Genomic DNA, 19,169 nt, shown 5'->3' with positions numbered 1-19,169 from the left:
TTGGGCTGCAGTGAGAATTGATGGTGGAATGAGTTCTTGGTTCAAGTTACTTACAGCAGTTAGACAAGGCTGCAATCTTTCACCTTTCCTGTTTGTAGTTTACATGGATCATCTGCTGAAAGGTATAAAGTGGCAGGGAGAGATTCAGTTAGGTGGAAATGTAGTAACCAGTGTGGCCAATGCTGACGACTTGGTCTTAATGGCAGATTGTTGTGCCGAAAGCCTGGTAGCCTGTCAAAGACTAAATTCATGCCAGTAGGTAAGAAATTCAACAGAATTGAATGTCAGATTGGTGATATAAAGCTGGAACAGGTAGATAATTTTAAGTATTTAAGTTGTGTGTTCTCCCAGGATGGTAATATAGTAAGTGAGACTGAATCAAGGTGTAGTAAAGCTAATGCAGTGAGCTCGCAGTCTCGATCGGCAGTGTTCTGTAAGAAGGAAGTCAGCTCCCGGACTAAACTATCTTTACATCGATCTGTTTTCAGGCCAAGTTTGCTTTACGGGAGTGAAAGCTGGGTGGACTCAGGATATCTTATTCATAAGTTAGAAGTAACAGACATGAAAGTAGCAAAAATGATCGCTGGCACAAACAGATGGGAACAATGGCAGGAGGGTACTCGGAACGAGGATATAAAGGCTAAGTTAAGAATGAACTCGATGGATGAAGCTGTACGCATAAACCAGTTTTGGTGGTGGGGTCATGTGAGACGAATTGAGGAGGATAGGTTACCTCGGAGAATAATGGACTCTGTTATGGAGGTTAAGAGTTGTAGAGGAAGATCAAGACGACGATGGTTAGGCTCAGTTTCTAACGATTCAAAGATAACAGGTATAGAACTAAATGAGGCCACAGCACTAGTTGCAAATAAAGGATTGTGGAGATGTTTAGTAAATTCACAGAGGCTTGCAGACTGAACGCTGAAAGGCATAACAGTCTATAATGATCATGTATATATGTACAGGTATGTTGTGGTTATGTACTCTCCCAGGATGGAAGTACAGGAAGTTAAATGTAATGAAGTTGTGGCAAAGTTAACACAGTGAGATCGCAGTAGTGATCAACGGTATTCTGTACAAACTGAGTTTGTGGACAAAGCTATCTTTACACAGTTCTTTGTTTAGATAGGACTGAAAGCTGGGTGGATTCAAGATAGCTTATTCATAGGCTGGAAGTAACAGATACGTTAGTAGTGAGAGAGACTGCTGTTTAAAAAATGTTGGTTTCTTCAGTCTGTCAAAACTAATTTACGAATAAATAAATTTAGAAACTACCTGAAGAAATAAAACATGATTACAGGACTGTACTGGGAAAAGAAACAGTTCAAATCACCATTATCATATTAATTGTCGCAGTGTTCGGAACTTCACTGTGGCTGTTATTATTTGCTTTAACCTGTTGTTGCTTACTGTGTCTAATGCTTTGGTTGCGTGTGAATTTTCACAGCCCCTGACTTTTACTAGATTTATCAGTTACAGCTGCTTTTGGCTAAAAGTATGTAACACAAAGTAAATATTACTATTAATATTTGTCATTGTTAATTTTAAAATGTTAAAACTAATCTTGAACTTATCAGTGTTTTGTTCCTCTAGGGCTAATAAAAGAATTTTCCATACGGACTCATTCATAAATTCAAATACATAAAATATTATTATAAATTATACATTTGACATAAAATGCTTGCACGTCTGCTCCAGCTAAAACTGGCGATAAATTATTTACTTTTGAGACAAATCCTTTTTAACAGGTAGACGACACTACAAAAGTCAGGGGAAGGGAGATGCAAATTTGTGACCTTTACCATTTCTGTGAAAATGTGATTCCAAAGTCATTTTGAGCAAAATGCCCATGTAGTGATCAACAGTGTGTTAATGGATGAAGCATAGTAAAAGCAACGGGTAACTTGTATCCTCTACTGGAGACTGGCAGCAACAAATTGCTGGGAATGTTTTTACACCATTTGGCTGTTGGTTTAGTAGCAGCAGTATAAGTTGGCTGTTCAATGGGCTGTGGAACCTTAACTATCCCTTTCAACTGTTTATCTGCACTGTCTCAGGTTGGTTAATATTCTTTTCAAAATATCCCATAAAGTGGCTACAAGGTGAAATGTTTACGGTAATGTAAATGTGAAAACATTGACTGGAAGAACAGAGAGCAGTAGTATGTCATTCTTGTGCAGCTCATTGAAAATTGTGAACATTTATATTTGGAAATGGATAAACTAAAGAACAGTAAATGTAGGTCATACTTTAACCCCATTAAGAGTTGTTTAAGATTTTCATTGGAAATTTTTCAATATATTTTCAGATATCGACTCGTGTGGAGACATTCCAGGACTTGTCATTGCCAATTCCTAGCCGGGATCACATCCACATGTTGCATCAAGGCTCATTGACTCCACAGAAGGGAGGTTTGTCAGCCTGTTCGGATGTGTACACTGGTGATCAGGTAATTATAACCAATAATATATAGACTGGCTACGTAGCATAGATTATTCACCCAGGGTTCCAGGATTGAATCATGGTACAGTTATTTGGCGTTGAAGAGTGTTCTCATCTCCATAAGTGGCCTGACTTGACATGCCTTGTCATTTAGGTCAATCATTGTATTGTCTGCATATGGGGATGTTAAGCTTTGAGCAGACCCCTTGGTGCTATTTGACAGAAGTAGGCTATGTGCCAGCACCATGTTTCACCCTCTCCCTTCCTACTATCATATATCACATCATTCATTTCATCTCTCTAACTCTTCTGATGAGGTTGACACCAGGAAGGGCACCTGGTCATATGAAACCGCCACAACATGTTCATCTCGCCTCATACATGACCCCGTAGAGAAACTGGACAAGGGTTGGACAAACAAATTGACAAACATTGTATTGCCTGCACAATGCAGAAAACAGTATTGCCTGAGGCAGCAAAATTGTTAATTTGTTTTTACTTTACTTCTGCTATTGAACTTTGAATTAGTAACTCATTTTAAAAGTACTTCTAATTGCTTTCCAATATTTTCAGCTTTCACAAACCTCGCCATTAAATCAATCAACAATCCATTCATGTATCTGACTACTTTATATATGGAGCGAGCTTCTACTTGCAACATGACTATGTACTTTGTGAAAATGGGGTTTGTGTTCTTCAGAAATACTGTAACAAGGAAAGTTACTGGCATGATTTTCCATTACTGCTTTCACCACAAGAAATTTGCTATTGTTGGTTTCACCAACATGAAACAACAATGTCAATGACTCCCACTGTTTTAATACCCTGTTTATTGAATCAATGAGAGAACCATCTTGTGCTGACATATTTCAAGATTTTTTGGCTTTTGAGCTCAGGTCCAGTCATTTCCTGATTACATTTTCAATGGTTTCTTTTTTCTTTTCATTTGTTCATTTTCATTTGGAGCTTCTTTCAAGAAAGAAATATGTCTACTAACAATGTTCTCATATTTGCACTTGCTTCCAATGTTTTAGTAGCCTTCTGGGCAGCTAAGTGAAGTAGATTACAGATACAGTCTCATGTAACTGTAGAAGGATTGTGCTGTTTTAAAAATGCTGACACTCCCATTGTGCTTGCATTGTTACAACTTGATGATAAACAGTTTTCCCATTTCAGTAGCGTGATCTTAATTTCTCTGTCCAACACCTGAAACATCCTTTCCCCATTATAATCATCACTAGGGACCTGGAAAATTAGCATCTATTTTTTCCAAAATTAGCATCTATTTACAAAGTTACAATCACATGGTATTATTAATTTTAACAATTCCAAGTTTATGAAGTGCAATTATTGTCCTTGGTTCACACACAATACAAATTCATTGTTCAAACGAAGGCATTGTCAGTACTTGGGCATTGCTTTTTTTCAAATTGCACCGTCTGTCTTTAACCACTGTGTTGTAATGAGACAACACGTGCTCGCTATCTATATTGTTCGTTGGGGTCCACAACAACTCAAGACAGTATTTAGCAAATATGCTGAAATCTGTCTGAACTGCAGTTAATGCAAGCATGACATCATATTTTTCACTTTCATCTGGGTTTGAATTGCATGTTTCAGAGAACAGTAACCAGACCAGATATCGTTTCGTGAGAGATCTGTTACTCCAAACAATTTCTCAAGCTCATCTAATTTATCAGTGTTATTCAAAATTATATTTTTTGGATACAAAGCTTGAGAAATTGACACAAAATGCTTATGGTTGGGGTCTTTAGCTTTCAATGTGGCTAGCTTGCACTGTGAAGAATGAGCAGCTTTGACAAATATGTCTCTACATGTAGCCTGCTGTAGAGGAGTGAGCTTAATCAAAGCATCATTAGTTGCCACAGAAAAATTCCCCTCACAAATTAAGATAAAACTGGCGTCAAGGTTTTGCAGTTTGGGGTAAAGGAGATGAGAGGTAGGATACAGAGACCCTTCAAGTTCAGTAAGGAGGTCAACCAATCCAGCTGCATGATCTGTGAGAAAAACCATGTGGGAGTGAAGCCTATTCACTTCTCAGTCACTCAGATAAGTCAGGTACTTACTACCACAATTGTTGATGTCTTTCATGTCAGACATTTTGAAAAATGTAACATCAGTTAAGTAAGCACTCAAATAGAAGACAGCCTGAAACCAGCTATTCCATCGGGTTATGACAGGTGCAGGAAAAAGCTTTGCTTCCTTTGAAGCACCATACTTCGATGCTAAGAATTGTAAATAATTATATTTTCGCTTTCTTGTGTTCAAAAATGCAGACTTTACCATCGCAACCACATGATTTAAATATGTCATCACTGTGACCCAACTATTGCCAGCCAAGCTGATCTTATGTGCCTACCACTGTACATGCATTAAATGATCCCCTATGACCACACTTAATGTTCCATAACATCGGGTCATGTACGGGGCACACCGGGCGAGTTGGCCGTGCGCGTAGAGGCGTGCGGCTGTGAGCTTGCATCCGGGAGATAGTAGGTTCGAATCCCACTATCGGCAGCCCTGAAGATGGTTTTCCGTGGTTTCCCATTTTCACACCAGGCAAATGCTGGGGCTGTACCTTAATTAAGGCCACGGCCGCTTCCTTCCAACTCCTAGGCTTTTCCTATCCCATCGTCGCCATAAGACCTATCTGTGTCGGTGCGACGTAAAGCCCCTAGCAAAAAAAAAAAATGTACGGGGCACTGTCACTAACAAACACTTTAACTGCATCATATGGTACACTATAACTGCGCAGAGCTTCTAAAACAGCACGAGAGTAGTTTGTAGCATTTCCTGCATCAAGATAGTTCTCAGAAACAACGTGCAGCTCTTTTTTCGATCCGGCTGGGACTTGGAATATGATGATAAAAACACAACGGCCCATTCTATCTGTAGTTTCATCATAGAGTATGTTGATGTTCTTCCCCACTAGAGCCTCTGCTGTTCTTTTCTGGTGGTCAGATGCAACTTCTAGAAAGGAAGAAAGACCTCAAATTATAACAAAATAAACTAAAATTACTGGATCAATTGGGTACGGGTAAGATAGTTCGATATGGAAATCGCACTCAAATTCGGTATCCTTCAATTTTGCGCGTGGTTTCGATGTCATAATACCTAAACCGTACCCGATCAACTAAATTGAAACTTACCCGGTAAATATACTTCACGTAGAGTTCTCACATGGCAGCTCTTCATTTGAAAACTCAGTGATCCATGCTCTTAGCTCTTTGCTTTCCAGCTTTTCTAGAAGTATATTTGCTTTGGCAAATACTTCAGCTGTGCTTTTCGAGAAGTTATCTCTGGAAATTTTTCGTCTTTTACAACTATCTAACTGTGTAAGCACAGAAGATTGCTTTCCTTGTGACGTACTAGCAGCAGGGATTGAACTTTCGTTATCGCGTCGCATACCCATGTGTTTTTCAGATTTAACATGTTTCACAATGCTATCCTTTTTTTCCCACCCAACTCGGCAATTACAATACTTGCAAAACACTGTCGCTGATTCTGTGGCATATAAACCATCCTTTGCATATTGCTGAGCCCTTTCGTGTGCAGTTTTTGTCATGCGCCCCATAATCTAAACAATAGCTCGACCGAGTTCGACTTTCTACTCTTCACTAGTTTCAATTTTGAACAACAGGAAAACGACGCTGCATCTATCTCGTTATTTCCGTGACACTCGATTTACATTTCAATAATAATCGATACAGATCTTATTCCCCTTGCTATTCCCATTGTAAATATCGATTAAAGTCAGCAAGCAGCAATCGATCGGCTACTCTTCTTCATCGATCAGAACGGTCAAAAGATTTATGCATCATATTTTGAGTATTTGTGACAATTTTGCCAAAATATGTTGTTTTCGCCAGTAAAATAGCACGTTTTTGCAGAATTCGCACCAAAATCACATATTCATACTAATTTAGCATTTTGGGTCACAATTCGCATTTTGTCGCACTTCTATTTATGCGTAAAAATGATTTTATTTCACATTAGAATTACCGTAGGCTTGGATTCAGTACAAGACTCAAAAATTCGCATTTATCGCAAATGCAATTTTTTCTTGTCCCTAATCATCACTTTCCACTAAAACAAGCAGTAGAGTAACAATCAGATCTTTTTTTTTTTTCTCACAAAAATAATAAACACCAGTGGGTACAATTTGCAGTCATTGTTATCATTACTACCATCAGTAGACAATGTGTAAGGCGCATTTTGAAGACTGTTGAATATTTCAGATACTGATGACTCAGATATGCTTCTCACTATTGCAGTTGTTTTGGTTGTACCATTTCCATACGTTTTAGCAATTTACGAGTTGGAAACATGGCCTTGAATAATGGTCTAGCATGGTCTGCTGCAGATAAGGGATGTGTTAGAGATAAGAAATTATAAAGTATATTTTAACTAACTGAAGATGGTCCAGTAAGGGTTTAAACATGTTGTCATTTTTTTAATGATTAAATTCAGCACTCAGTTTAAGTGGTTGGCCTAAGTTGTATTGAAAACCCACAAATACAAATTCATTTAAGAATTAATAAGTTAGTATGAAATAGTCATGAAATTTATATTTTGCAATCATACTTAACAGGTGGTAACTCCTCAGCGTCACAGCCATTTAAAGAGCTTCCTACCCCACGGCCAGATGAGATTTGAACTACGCGCGACTGAAATAGATTGATTCTCTTAAAGCGTTACTACAAGTATAAGAGTAGCCCAATATTCACAAAATTTGGAATTCCTTATAATAGGACTATGTTCATGTAGATAATTACATAATTGTTTCACATTACCTTAGTAATTTAGTTTCATGTGATAGAGTTGGAAGCACTCTTCAAGACAGAGATCCACGTCACACTCCTGGCCGCAGTACACAGACGTCTTCTAATTGCCGTGTTTTGAGCACACAATACAACGTCTCTGAGGTTTGGATTTCTCACTCTCGGGTGCTAATTTCCTGATAAAATGTCTTTCCTGCAACCTTGGAACTGTATTATCTGATGTGCGCCAGCCTTGCATATTTCGCTTCCTGCCCGAGCGAGTGTATTTTGTAAACAAACCTTCCACCAGCTGAACCCGATAAGATCACTGCTCCAGGTTTGTCCCTTTGACTTGTCTGAATATTATTAGAGAATTTAGGACGGTTGCATTCAAGAGTCTTTTGAACAGCTTTATATACCATTTAGTCGTTCTCATTCTTTCGACTAAAAACATATCGTCCGTTAAGAATGAATACCGCGTAACTGACATTTTTGGTGAAAATGACCTTTTGGCACTGTTGACATACTTAATGTCCCTCATCTGTTTCAGCAGTGGAAATTTCTTAGTTACGCATTGTTTTCCACAAATTGGAAGTGAAACAATACCGCATAAGTACAGTGACTCATATATTTTTGAAATACCGTGTAACTGCAATGTCTCGTTTGGCGGGGTTTTGTGAATTAAGAGGATTTCCCTCGCATTTTTATAATTCCTGCCGATTCATGTGTAGTGAATTGAAATTAGCACAGTATTGTTGCCGACAGCCAACTCTGTGACTGTCAGTCAGTAGCCCAGGTCTACAATAATCGTACTCTGGTGGGAGGAGAAGTTTGTCTTGCGTTCCCTACAGTGCTTGTGTTAAAGTAATGGTACTTTTGTTAAAATAATTGTGGTAGTTATCTTGAAAAATCAGAATTAAAGCCACTGATATACATGGCTTCAGAAGGAAAAGAGGAAAATTATTCTTCTGCTCTCAGTCATGAGACATGTTTCTGTGTCGAGGAAATACTACTTGAGAACTCCGATGATGTTGAGGATAATACGTTCTCGGAACAAGAAATAATAGCACAACTTGGATTCTCGTTTGCAAATGCTTCAATTCCCAGAAGAAATGCAAAATCAAGTACCGGTAAATTTGTTTCCTGCATGTTAAATATTACATAATGTAGTTTCAAAGAGAGTTGCAAAGGAAGGAATAATGAGACTGTCAGTAGGTACACCTTCGAAACCATTCTCTCTGACTTGAACATAGGATTGTGCAGACCAGGAAAAGATGAATGTGACCTATGTGTTGGCTACAGAGTTGGCAATATAAATGAGTACGATTATTTAAAACATATCGCTATGAAGGACAAAGCCAGAAATGAAAAAATAAAGGACAAAAAGGATGCAGAAGCCGGAGCATGTGCAGCATTCACCATGGACCTTCAGGCGGTAAAGGTAGCTCCGTTTCTGAGGGCTAGCACATTATATTAAGAAACAAAGCTTGCAGTACATAACTTTATTGTATATAACTTAAGAACCCAAAATGTAACATGCTATTGGTTCGATGAGTCAAGCTGAGCTGGTGGCTTCAGTCTTTGCCTCTTGCATAATCGATACAATAAGCAAGCAGCTGGAAAAGTCATGAGTTTCTATCATCTTGTATTCCGACGGATGCGCCTACCAAAATCGGAACGTTGTAATGTCTAACGCTTTGTTAAAGAAAACTGGGATTGCGATTTTCCAGAAATTCTTGGAAAAGGGTCACACCCAAATGGAATGTGACTCAGTCCATAGTGCAATTGAATGTAAGTTAAAGAACTGTCAAATCATACTTCCTAGCCAGTATGCATCAGTGTCAAAAGAAGCACGAGGAAAACCGCAACCATACAATGCAGATTATCTCGACTACTCATTCTTCACCAAGTATGCTGTAAAATATTCATGGATTTACGACTCCATTCGTCCCGGACCTTATAACCCTACTGTTACAGATCTTAGAGTAATTAAATACGATCCGACGGGAGTTATTTTCTACAAACTGGATTTTGAGGATGACTTTGTGGAGATGCCCAGAAGATCTAGAGGTAGTAAGTAAACAAGAGCTTCCTAAACCTTACCAAGAGTGCTTACAGATCAAGAATACCAAATGGGATCATCTTCAGCAACTCAAAAGTGTAGTTCCTAAAGACTGCCACTCCTATTACGACAACATTCCACACTCATAAGAATGAAGACAAGGTATTAATTGTGATTCATGATCATAATTGATGACTCATTTCATGTGGCCTAATTTGGGTACTATAAAAATCACGGGCCGTGAAAGTCTAAATGTTAAAATCAAGGATGTTGAACTTTTGTATTTTAAGGTTATATTTTAAATGTAATGGTAAAAATTGGAACAAAAATCATTTTAAACAATTAGGTTTAATCAATTTTATCACAGAATACAATACCATTAACTCACCGTTTTCTAAAAATTAAACGTATCCAATACCGCGTAACTGACGCTACGAATTAAAAAAATAAAAATATAATTTAATAGCACTGAGTATCCAGTGACTCATTTATATCACAATATCAGAAAATAACTCTATTATTTCCTATTATTTTGAAAATAAACGGATTTTTGTCTCCCCTGTAAACTTTGAGTTTTGTCAGTTACGCGGTATTCATTCTTAAGGGACGATATGTGGTAACTGGTCCTTGAGATCAACATCCCGCCCCCATGCCATAGTTGGAATCTATCGTGCATGAAGGCTTTACTGTTTCTTTCCCCTGCTTAGTAACACTTTTTGTTTCTTCATTGTGGTATGTGGACACAAACGTAAAATTTTTTTTGTCACACCATTTTAGCACAGTGATGGGACCAGAATGCCTAGCTATTATTTCCCGCTTCTTAAGTTTTTTTTCTTTTACTTCCTTGGAAACGTTTTTTCTGTTCAGTTTCAGTGTCCCAACACAATCTGTTGAATGATGATGATTTAGAGCCCTTGCTAATTCTGGACTGTTGTAGTAATTGTCCATCCATAAGGTGTGTCTGCAGCTTAACAAAGGTTCTAACAATTTCAAGACAATTGCTGCAGTTTTTGGGGTTTCTGGTGTGATAAGAATTGATTCAATGAGAGTTCCTTTCCCTGTGACCGGGCGAGTTGGCCATGCGGTTAGGGGCACACGGCTGTGAGTTTGCATCCAGGAGATAGTGAGTTCGAACCCCACTGTCGGCAGCCCTCAAAATGGTTTTCTGTGGTTTCCCATTTTCACACCAGGCAAATGCTGGGGTTGTACCTTAATTAAGGCCACGGCCGCTTTCTTCCCACTCCTAGGCCTTCCCGATCCATTCGTCGCCATAAGACCTATCTATGTCGGTGCAACGTTAAACAAATAGCCTTTCCCTGTGTATACAAGAAAACACCACAAATAACCAGTACTTGACTCACACAATTCAAATGTTTTAGTACCAAATTTTGAGGCCTTTAGTGGCAAGTATTGCTGAAACGAGAGGCGCCCTTTCCACAGATTCAAACATTCATGAATAGCAATATTTTGCTGTGGTAAGTACAGGGACTGAAATTTGTTATTCACAGAATAGGATATATTTTGAACAGTTTGGAGGTCCTTGGTATGTAGACAAGCTATTATTGTCTATAAAATGCAAAAACCTACAGATCATTTCAAACCTGTCCCTACTTATGACATCTGAAAACCCAGGTGTCGATATGACCTTGCTCTTCGAAAAATAAGACAGAGATGTTGGCTTTTGTACAGTGCCCATCAGCAGAAATAAACCTAACACAGTATAAATTTCATTTACTGTGACAGGTGTCCAGAATCGAATGGATGACCGAAACAAAAAAAAGATTTCCCTGAGCATTTTAAAATTGCTCCGCATACCTGTTAGTTTCTTTCACAATTAATTCTACTACACTACTGTCAAAAAACTTTTCAAAACATTCAACGATTTCACTGATATTTTTTGCACCACCTCTTGGTCCAAATTCACTGTTGAAAACTTCCCTTTGACCTGTATAATTATCCATAGTCTCCCACACGAAATTTCCAAGTACTTGTTCTTCCTCATCGTCACTCTCGTCATTTACCACTGCATCTCCCACAGCCGCAGCCACATCATCTATTTCATTATCACTGCTGCTAATACTGTCACTACTGCTCCCGACAAACTCATCTGAATTATACAATATTTCAAGCACGTTACTGTCAGTCAAACCACGGCTGGAGCTAGCCATTGAGTGCGGCGCGTCACACGGACTGATAAAGCTGCAGCAAGACCGAAAGCAGCAGGATGAAACTGAAGAGGGGAATAACATTTATGATGAAACAAACCAATTCAATACATATTTCAGATAACAGGTCGATATATCGTCTTTCAAACAAGATATATACCATGCACAACCGGTTCTCGTATTGTATGACAGAAAACAGGACTAACTGATGCCTACACAGAGTGCTGGTGGAGAGTTACGAAAATATTACAAGCCGAGAAATAAAGACAAATATAATAAATAAACTGCACTCTCAATGTACAAATAGAGCAAAGAACATTGCACGAAAAGACAAACTTCTCAGATCATCATTTCTGGGAAAGAATGAAGCAAACAGACTTAAAAAAAGAAAACAGAGATTAGTACTCAGACTTACTTGACAAATATTTATCCTTGCAAAAACAACTACATTTTAACGATCTTGAATTCTTATTTTACAACACCGATAAACCCCAAATTTTGTTTCTTGGAAACAAAACAATTTGCATATCCATAACTCCAAAACTCTTCGTGCTATGGTTGTAAATGGGAAACCATTTATGGGTCTATACCCCCTATAGAGGTTGGCAGCTACGGAAGAAAAGAGGGTCTGTACCACATATAGAGGTCAGGGCTGAGGGGTTAAAAAGGGAGGGGCAGAGTGTGGGATAGGACTGTTCATCAGGAATACTAATACACGCAATGTAGTTTGTTAGGCATGTAAATGAGCGATTTCTGTGGGCAGATTTAGGTGTTGAAAGCATTAGGTAGAGAATTGTCCCAGTCTACTCACCATATGAGTATCCAGATGCAGATGCAGATGAAGTTGACGAGTATTATGAAGCACTGAGTGACATTGTCAAGGTCAACAGCAAGGATAGGATAGTGCTAATGGGTGATTTCTATGAGAGGGTTGGAAATAGACTGAAGGATACGAAAAGTTGATGGGTAAATGTGGGGAAGATATGGAAGCTCATAGGAATGGGAAGAGTTTACTGTATTTCTGTGCAAATATGTAATTAGCAGTTATGAATACATTCTTCAGGCATAAGGCTATTCACTGCTGCACATGGGATGGTAGGGGTACCAGATCCATAATAGACTATATCATAACTGAGTTCGAATTCGGGAAATCGGTTAGCAATGTGTGGGTATTCTGGGGATTTTTTTTATGCTACAGACTGCTATCTGATCAGTAGTGAACTAAAAATCTTTAGGCCTAGGGTAGAGAAAGTAAAATCTGTCTACAAAGAAATTAGGGTGAAAAATTTCCCGGACAAGGAAATTAGAAGTACATGATAGAATTAGTGAAAAATTCCAAACAGACATTAATCAGGTTCAGGATAGAAAAGGAATGGGTGGCATACAGGGATGCTGTAGTAGAAACAGCAAGGGAATGCCTAGGAGTGACTGGGTGTAAAGATGTGAAAACGTGAACATCTTGGTGGAATGATGAAGCGAGTAAACATAAAAGGAAAGCATATCAGAAATGGCTTTAAACAAAGAGTGATGCAGACAGGGTATTTTATGTAGATGAAAGAAACAGAGTGAAACAAATAGTTGCTGAATCCAAGAAGTAGTTGTGGAAAAGTTTTGGTAATAACCTGGAAAGGCTAGGTAAAGCAGCAGGGAGAAACCTTTCTGGACAGTGATAATCTTAGAAAGGGAGGGAAAAAGGAAATTAATAGTGTTTTGGGCAAACCAAGTGAACTTGTAATAGATTCCAAGGAAGCACTGGGCAGGTGGAAGGAATATTTTAAAAATCAATCAATCAATCAATCAATCAATACTGATCTGCATTTAGGGTAGTCACCCAGGTGGCAGATTCCCTATCTTTTGTTTTCCTAGCCTTTTCTTAAATTATTTGAAAGAAATTGGAAATTTATTGAACATCTCCCTGGTAAGTTATTCCAACCCCTAACTCCCCTTCCTATAAATGAATATTTGCCTCAATTTGTTCTCTTGAATTCCAACTTTATCTTCATATTGTGATCTTTCCTACTTTTAAAGACGCCACTCAAACTTATTCTTCTACTAATGTCATTCCACGCCATCTCTCCGCTGACAGCTCTAAACATACCACTTCTTCTTCTTCTTCTTCTTCTTAAGACACGTCTCCGAGCGGTGGGTGGTGATCCACGTACCTAGCTCTGATCTTGACAGCGCAGAATGGAATGCCACTTCTGAAGTACAGCAGTGCCATCTTCGAAGTTCTTTCAGCCATGAATTTCTTCTACCAACAGATCTTCCCTTGTATCTTTCCTTCGATAATAAGCTGTAATAACCGATACCTCTCACCTCTCATGATATGTCCTAGGTATTATGTTTTCTTCTGTTTTATGGTGAGCAATAGTTCTTTTTGCTTTTTCATCCGACTAAGGACCTCTACATTTGAGATTTTTCATTACCCAAGATATCTGCAAGAGACGGCGATACAGGTACATTTCAAAGGCATCAATACGTTTTTCTGTGATTGGATTCTGAGTTCAGCTTTCACATCCATATAGGAGAACAGAAAATATATAGCAGCGTATCATACGAATTTGTAGCTGGAGACTGAGGTCTGACCTCACAAAGAATTTCTTCATGGTAATGAATTGTTTCCTGGCTTGCTCAATTCTAGATATTATCTCCCGTTTCGAGTTAGATTGATCGTCCAAGATGGTACCCAGATATTTGAAAGAAGACACTTGCTCAACTATTTTATCTTTTATTGTGAGATTTGTCCGAATTGCCTTTTTAGAGAACACCATCAGTTTCGTCTTTGAGTGGTTAACATATACAGTGTTGCCAATTTATATTTTCAAGATCCGCTAAATACTACTTAAAATCCGCTAAAATTCCGCCAAGAAATCCAATATCAAATAATAATAATAATAATAATAATTATTATTATATATTAATTTTTTTATGAAAACTAAAGTCACAGTCCGGCCATTCTATCCAGTCGATTTCCTTCATATTTTTTTAACTGAAAAGTATTCATGCAAAGATTTGTCATCAGGTACTATAAATCACTTAACTTCCGCCTTCCTCAAATTATTTGATTTTTTCAATTTTTTGTCTCTTTGAAGCAATCATATCTTTGGTTCTAATTGAGGTACGGAGTTCGTTTTGCTCTAAAAACACTCAGTGGATCAAGCGATTTATTTTCAGGTGATAACTACTTAAATTGGTAGATTCTGAGAAAAGTTATGAGTACATTTGTCTCCATGACGAAGATCTTGATGCTTGCTTGTAGTTTAAAGGGACCTAACATCGAGGTCATCGGCTCCGACGAAGATCTTAGAAGGACTTTTTAACAGTTCGGCGCGTAGTGTTGTTCCAAGGATCGTTTAATTCAATTTCTTTGTGTGATGTATTTTCAAGTGTATTGTTGACATAATATTACATTCTATTACCACAGTAGATCATGTGCTTTATTTCATAACTCGAAACTTTGCAAGTACATCCGTGAGGATAGTAACGAACAACACCATACTTTGTACATTGCGGGCGGAGCCAGCAGAAAACTGCTAGTAATAATAATGTATGTATGTGTTCAGTCTTCAGCCCTAAGGCTGGTTGGATCCTCAACAGCTATGCCATCAGCTGTCATAGATGGCCTAGGCATCACTGAAGAGGCGTACCAGGGAAATGAGGAGTGAGGTAGTTTCCCGTTGCTTTCCTCACCGAGCCAGAAGTTGCTATTACATATCAGTCTGCCAAGCCCACTGAAATGCATGCACCAACCGACCCTATGAGCAACATTTTCACACCATTGATAGCAGAGACTGGCTGCAGAAGGAATGGCATTACTAGCATCACTCATACCTCAGTCACTTTCATATTGTCAAAGCCAAGGATAAGACAGAGACAGATCAATGAAAGTAACAAAATTGCTTTAGCCCATACCAGGAGACACAGTGCACTGTAAACACTAGGTCCTGCCAGCAAAGGCATAGTAATAATAATAATAATAATAATAATAATAATATCACAAATTCGGTATTATACTTTGCATCTCCTTCTGAAAGAATTTCGCTAATGACAATCAAATCAGGAAACAAAGCTTATACACTAATCAATGCACATGCACCTACAAACAATTACAATCAAAAAGACCCACAGAAGGTAGATGACTTCTGGGAATTACTAGAAGAAACTACAGCCAAAGTTCCAAAACATCATGTCAAAATTCTGCTGGGGGACTTCAATGCACAAATTGGCAAAGAGAAGAAATTTAGGACCACTGTAGGACTTTACCCTGCTCACAAAAGAACCAATAAAAATGGAGAACGTTTAATTGGCTTCTGCGAGAATTTCGATCTAAAATTGATGTCAACTCATTTCCTGGCACTTCCACAAAAGAAAATGACATGGAGATCCCCGAACATGCATTTAGGAGAATTTCAACTAGACCATGTGGCTATTTCCAAGAAAAACCAAAAAGAAATTATGAACGTTAAAGTCAAAAAGGGAATTATTGACTCCGACCACCACCTATCTCTTGTTAAAGTAAAGTTTCAACCCAACAGGAAGAAAACCAAAACAATCAGAAACCCAAGAATCGACCCTGAATTTCTGAGACAGAACTCAGACAATTTCCTTGCGAATATCTCCAACGATGCTCCTTCAAACTGGCTAGAACTCAAGGACACACTCTTGAAAGCTTCACAAAACATCAGCAATCCCCCAAGGAAACGCAAACACAGGTGGTGGAATGACACCTGTGACAAGGCCATAGAAGTCAGAATTAGGTCCTGGCTAAACTGGAGTTCCCATAAAACTGATCAAAATCGTGATGAATTCTTCAAAACACAGAAACAAACCTCAAAAATCATCAGATCTGAAAAACGAAAATATGATCAAAACAGACTGGTAGAAATAGAAGAAGATTTCAAGAAAAACAATACACGGAACTTCTACAGAACATTCAGAGAAGAATTATCCAATTACCAGGCACCTAGTCTCTGTTTCAAACGTACAGATGGGACTTTAGAAACAAGTAATAAGGGAAATTGTGAACTCCTAGCAAACCATTTCATGGACCTTTTAAACTGTGAATCTCCAAAGGAACAATTCACCTATGAAAAACCAACACCTAATCCAGATTCAGAACCCCCCACATTACAAGAAGTCAAACAAATAATCAAAGATTTAAAAGACAACAAAGCACCAGGAGAAGATGGAATAATCGCTGAAATGTTGAAAATTGGTGGTGACAAACTGGCCCAGAGTATTCAAAAAATCTTACAGGACATTTGGTTTTCTGAAGAAATTCCGGAGGATTGGAAATGTGCATTGATTCACCCACTTCACAAGAAAGGAGACAAATCAGATATTAATAACTACAGAGGAATTTCTCTCCTCTCACTCGTATATAAAATCTTCTCTAAAGCTCTACTTAATAGATTAGAGAAACAAACAGACCACCTGATCGGAGATTATCAGGCTGGATTCCGAAAAGGGAGATCCTGCGCAGAACAAATCCTAAACCTAAAAACCATACTACAGATTCGCAAAACCAAACAAACAGTAATCACCTTTGTTGACTTCAAAAAAGCGTATGATTCCATAGATCGGCAGACCCTGTTCAACATACTAGAGGAATTTCAAGTCGACAGGAAAACGAGGGAATTGATTAAACAAACTCTGACCAACACAACATCAAAAGTTAAGTTCTTGGGAGAAATTTCTGAACCGTTCGAAATCAGAACTGGCGTCCGACAGGGAGATGGACTATCCCCACTACTATTCAATTTAGTTTTGGAAAAAGTGATTCGTGAATGGAGAAAAGAAACTAAAGGTATAAACATTGGCAGACTTCTTAAAGACAAAATTCACCTTGACTGCTTAGCTTTCGCAGATGACCTTGCGATCCTTTCGAACAACAGACAAGAAGCAATCCAATCCATAGAAAAATTGAATGAAATAGCCGCAAAAACCAGACTTCAAATTTCATTTGAAAAGACGCAGTTTATGGAAGGAACTAAATCAAGATTCGACAATCAACCATTAATCACCAATTGTGGAATAATTTCCCAAGTAGACAAATTCAAGTATCTAGGTGAAATTATTCAGCCAGCAGGGTTAAATCAGGAAGCTAACAAAGAAAGAACTGCTAAACTGCAAAGGGCTTACAAAATCACATGGAACAGATACAACAAAAGATGTATATCAAAAAATGCAAAATTACGACACTACAATACAGTCATCAAACCAGAGGCACTTTATGCATCTGAAACACTGATCATTGGCGGCAGGTCACAAATGAAAAGCATTGAGAAACAAGAGAGGAAAATTCTCAGAAAAATCCTAGGACCAAAGTTCGAAAATGGAATTTGGATGAAAAAGAAACCACACGAAATTTTTCAATTCACAGAAAAAATCACAGATACCATCAGAAAGAGACGACTAAAATTCTACGGACACCTACACAGAATGGATAACAACAGGCTGACAAAGAAAATTCTAAACCTAGCTCTAACCCTGAAAATCCGCAACAATTGGTTAGCAGAAATACATGAAGATCTACAAGAAATGGGTATCGAGGACGAAACCATTCAAGATAGAATGAAATTTAGAAGCTTAGTAAACAAACATAAATTTGCAGAGAAACCAACAAGAAAAAATACAGGCTGGACAGAAACACGCAGAAAGGAACACAGTGAAAAAATGAAGAGATATTGGGAAGAAAAGAAGAAGAAACATTGTGCAAAATAAGTTCAAACGCGCTCCACAGCTGGGCACAACGAATCAAAAAAAAAAAAAATAATAATAATAATACTAAAAGTAAATATCTGCACTCACCTGATCTGTGATTTTCACTGGGATTAACCCTTTGCTTGCGAGCCGGCGAGCTAAAACTTGTAGGCGTTTTAGTGCCGGGTGCAAACTAGGCGAATCCCCTACCTCAAGGACCACAAACAAAACAGGCCCGTTTATTAAACGGGTCAACCTTCATAGCATAAAATAAATGCTACTCTCTCACAGTTTCATTATCTGTCATAATTCGTCAACTAAGAGATAAGTAAGTACCCTTCTCCACGCATTAGAAGTTTATGATACCATGATCTCATAACATCATATCCAAATAACATGTTTTCCTCATGTGACTGCTAGCTCCTGACAAGAAATACAGAATAGCTTGGAGACAGACTGGAGTACAAATTAAAAAGAACGTAAAATGGATAAAACACTAATTCTGCTGTAATAAATCTAGAATTCCGCCAAATATTCCGCTGTCCGCTAAATGATATATTTCTCCGCCGACAGTCTTACAATTCCGCCAAATTTAGCGGAAAATCCGCTAAGTTGGCAACACTGAACATATAATCCAAACTCTTCACTGTGCTGAACTAAGGAGTTTATCATGCACTGAAGGGCAGGCATGTCATCAGCTATGACAACAGTATCATCTGCATACCTGATGTTGTTGATGATTTTCCCTTTAATTTTGATCCCATCATAGTCTGCCAAGGTTTCTTTAAAGATTGCCTCTGAGTAAATGTTTAATAACCCTGGTGGACGCCCTTGCTGATCGAAGCTGTTTCTGAAGTTCCTTGATAAGTTTTGACTTCTGCAAACTGATTCCTGTATAGGTTACTGATTATACGTAGGTCACCAGAGTCAGTACCTGTTGATCTCAGAATCTCTATCAGCTTATTGTGCCTGACAGTCAAAAGCTTTCTTATAGTCTATGAAACATGCATAGACATC

General features: G+C 38.2%; 1 protein-coding gene across 1 annotated transcript in view; it reads left to right on the top strand.

The window, feature by feature from the left end:
* Positions 1-19,169, top strand: part of Usp20-33 (Ubiquitin specific protease 20/33) — a 348,425-nt gene that overhangs the window by 277,854 nt on the left and 51,402 nt on the right. Inside the window, exon 9 of the mRNA XM_067150436.2 lies at positions 2,309-2,449. Within this exon, the coding sequence (XP_067006537.1) occupies positions 2,309-2,449 (141 nt within the window). The remainder of the gene's footprint in view (positions 1-2,308; positions 2,450-19,169) is intronic.

The sequence above is a fragment of the Anabrus simplex genome, chromosome 6 (assembly GCF_040414725.1).
Source record: "Anabrus simplex isolate iqAnaSimp1 chromosome 6, ASM4041472v1, whole genome shotgun sequence".
Taxonomy (NCBI): Eukaryota; Metazoa; Arthropoda; class Insecta; order Orthoptera; family Tettigoniidae; genus Anabrus; species Anabrus simplex.
Note: the sequence above shows the minus strand (reverse complement) of the source record. Positions and strands in the feature narration are given on the sequence as shown.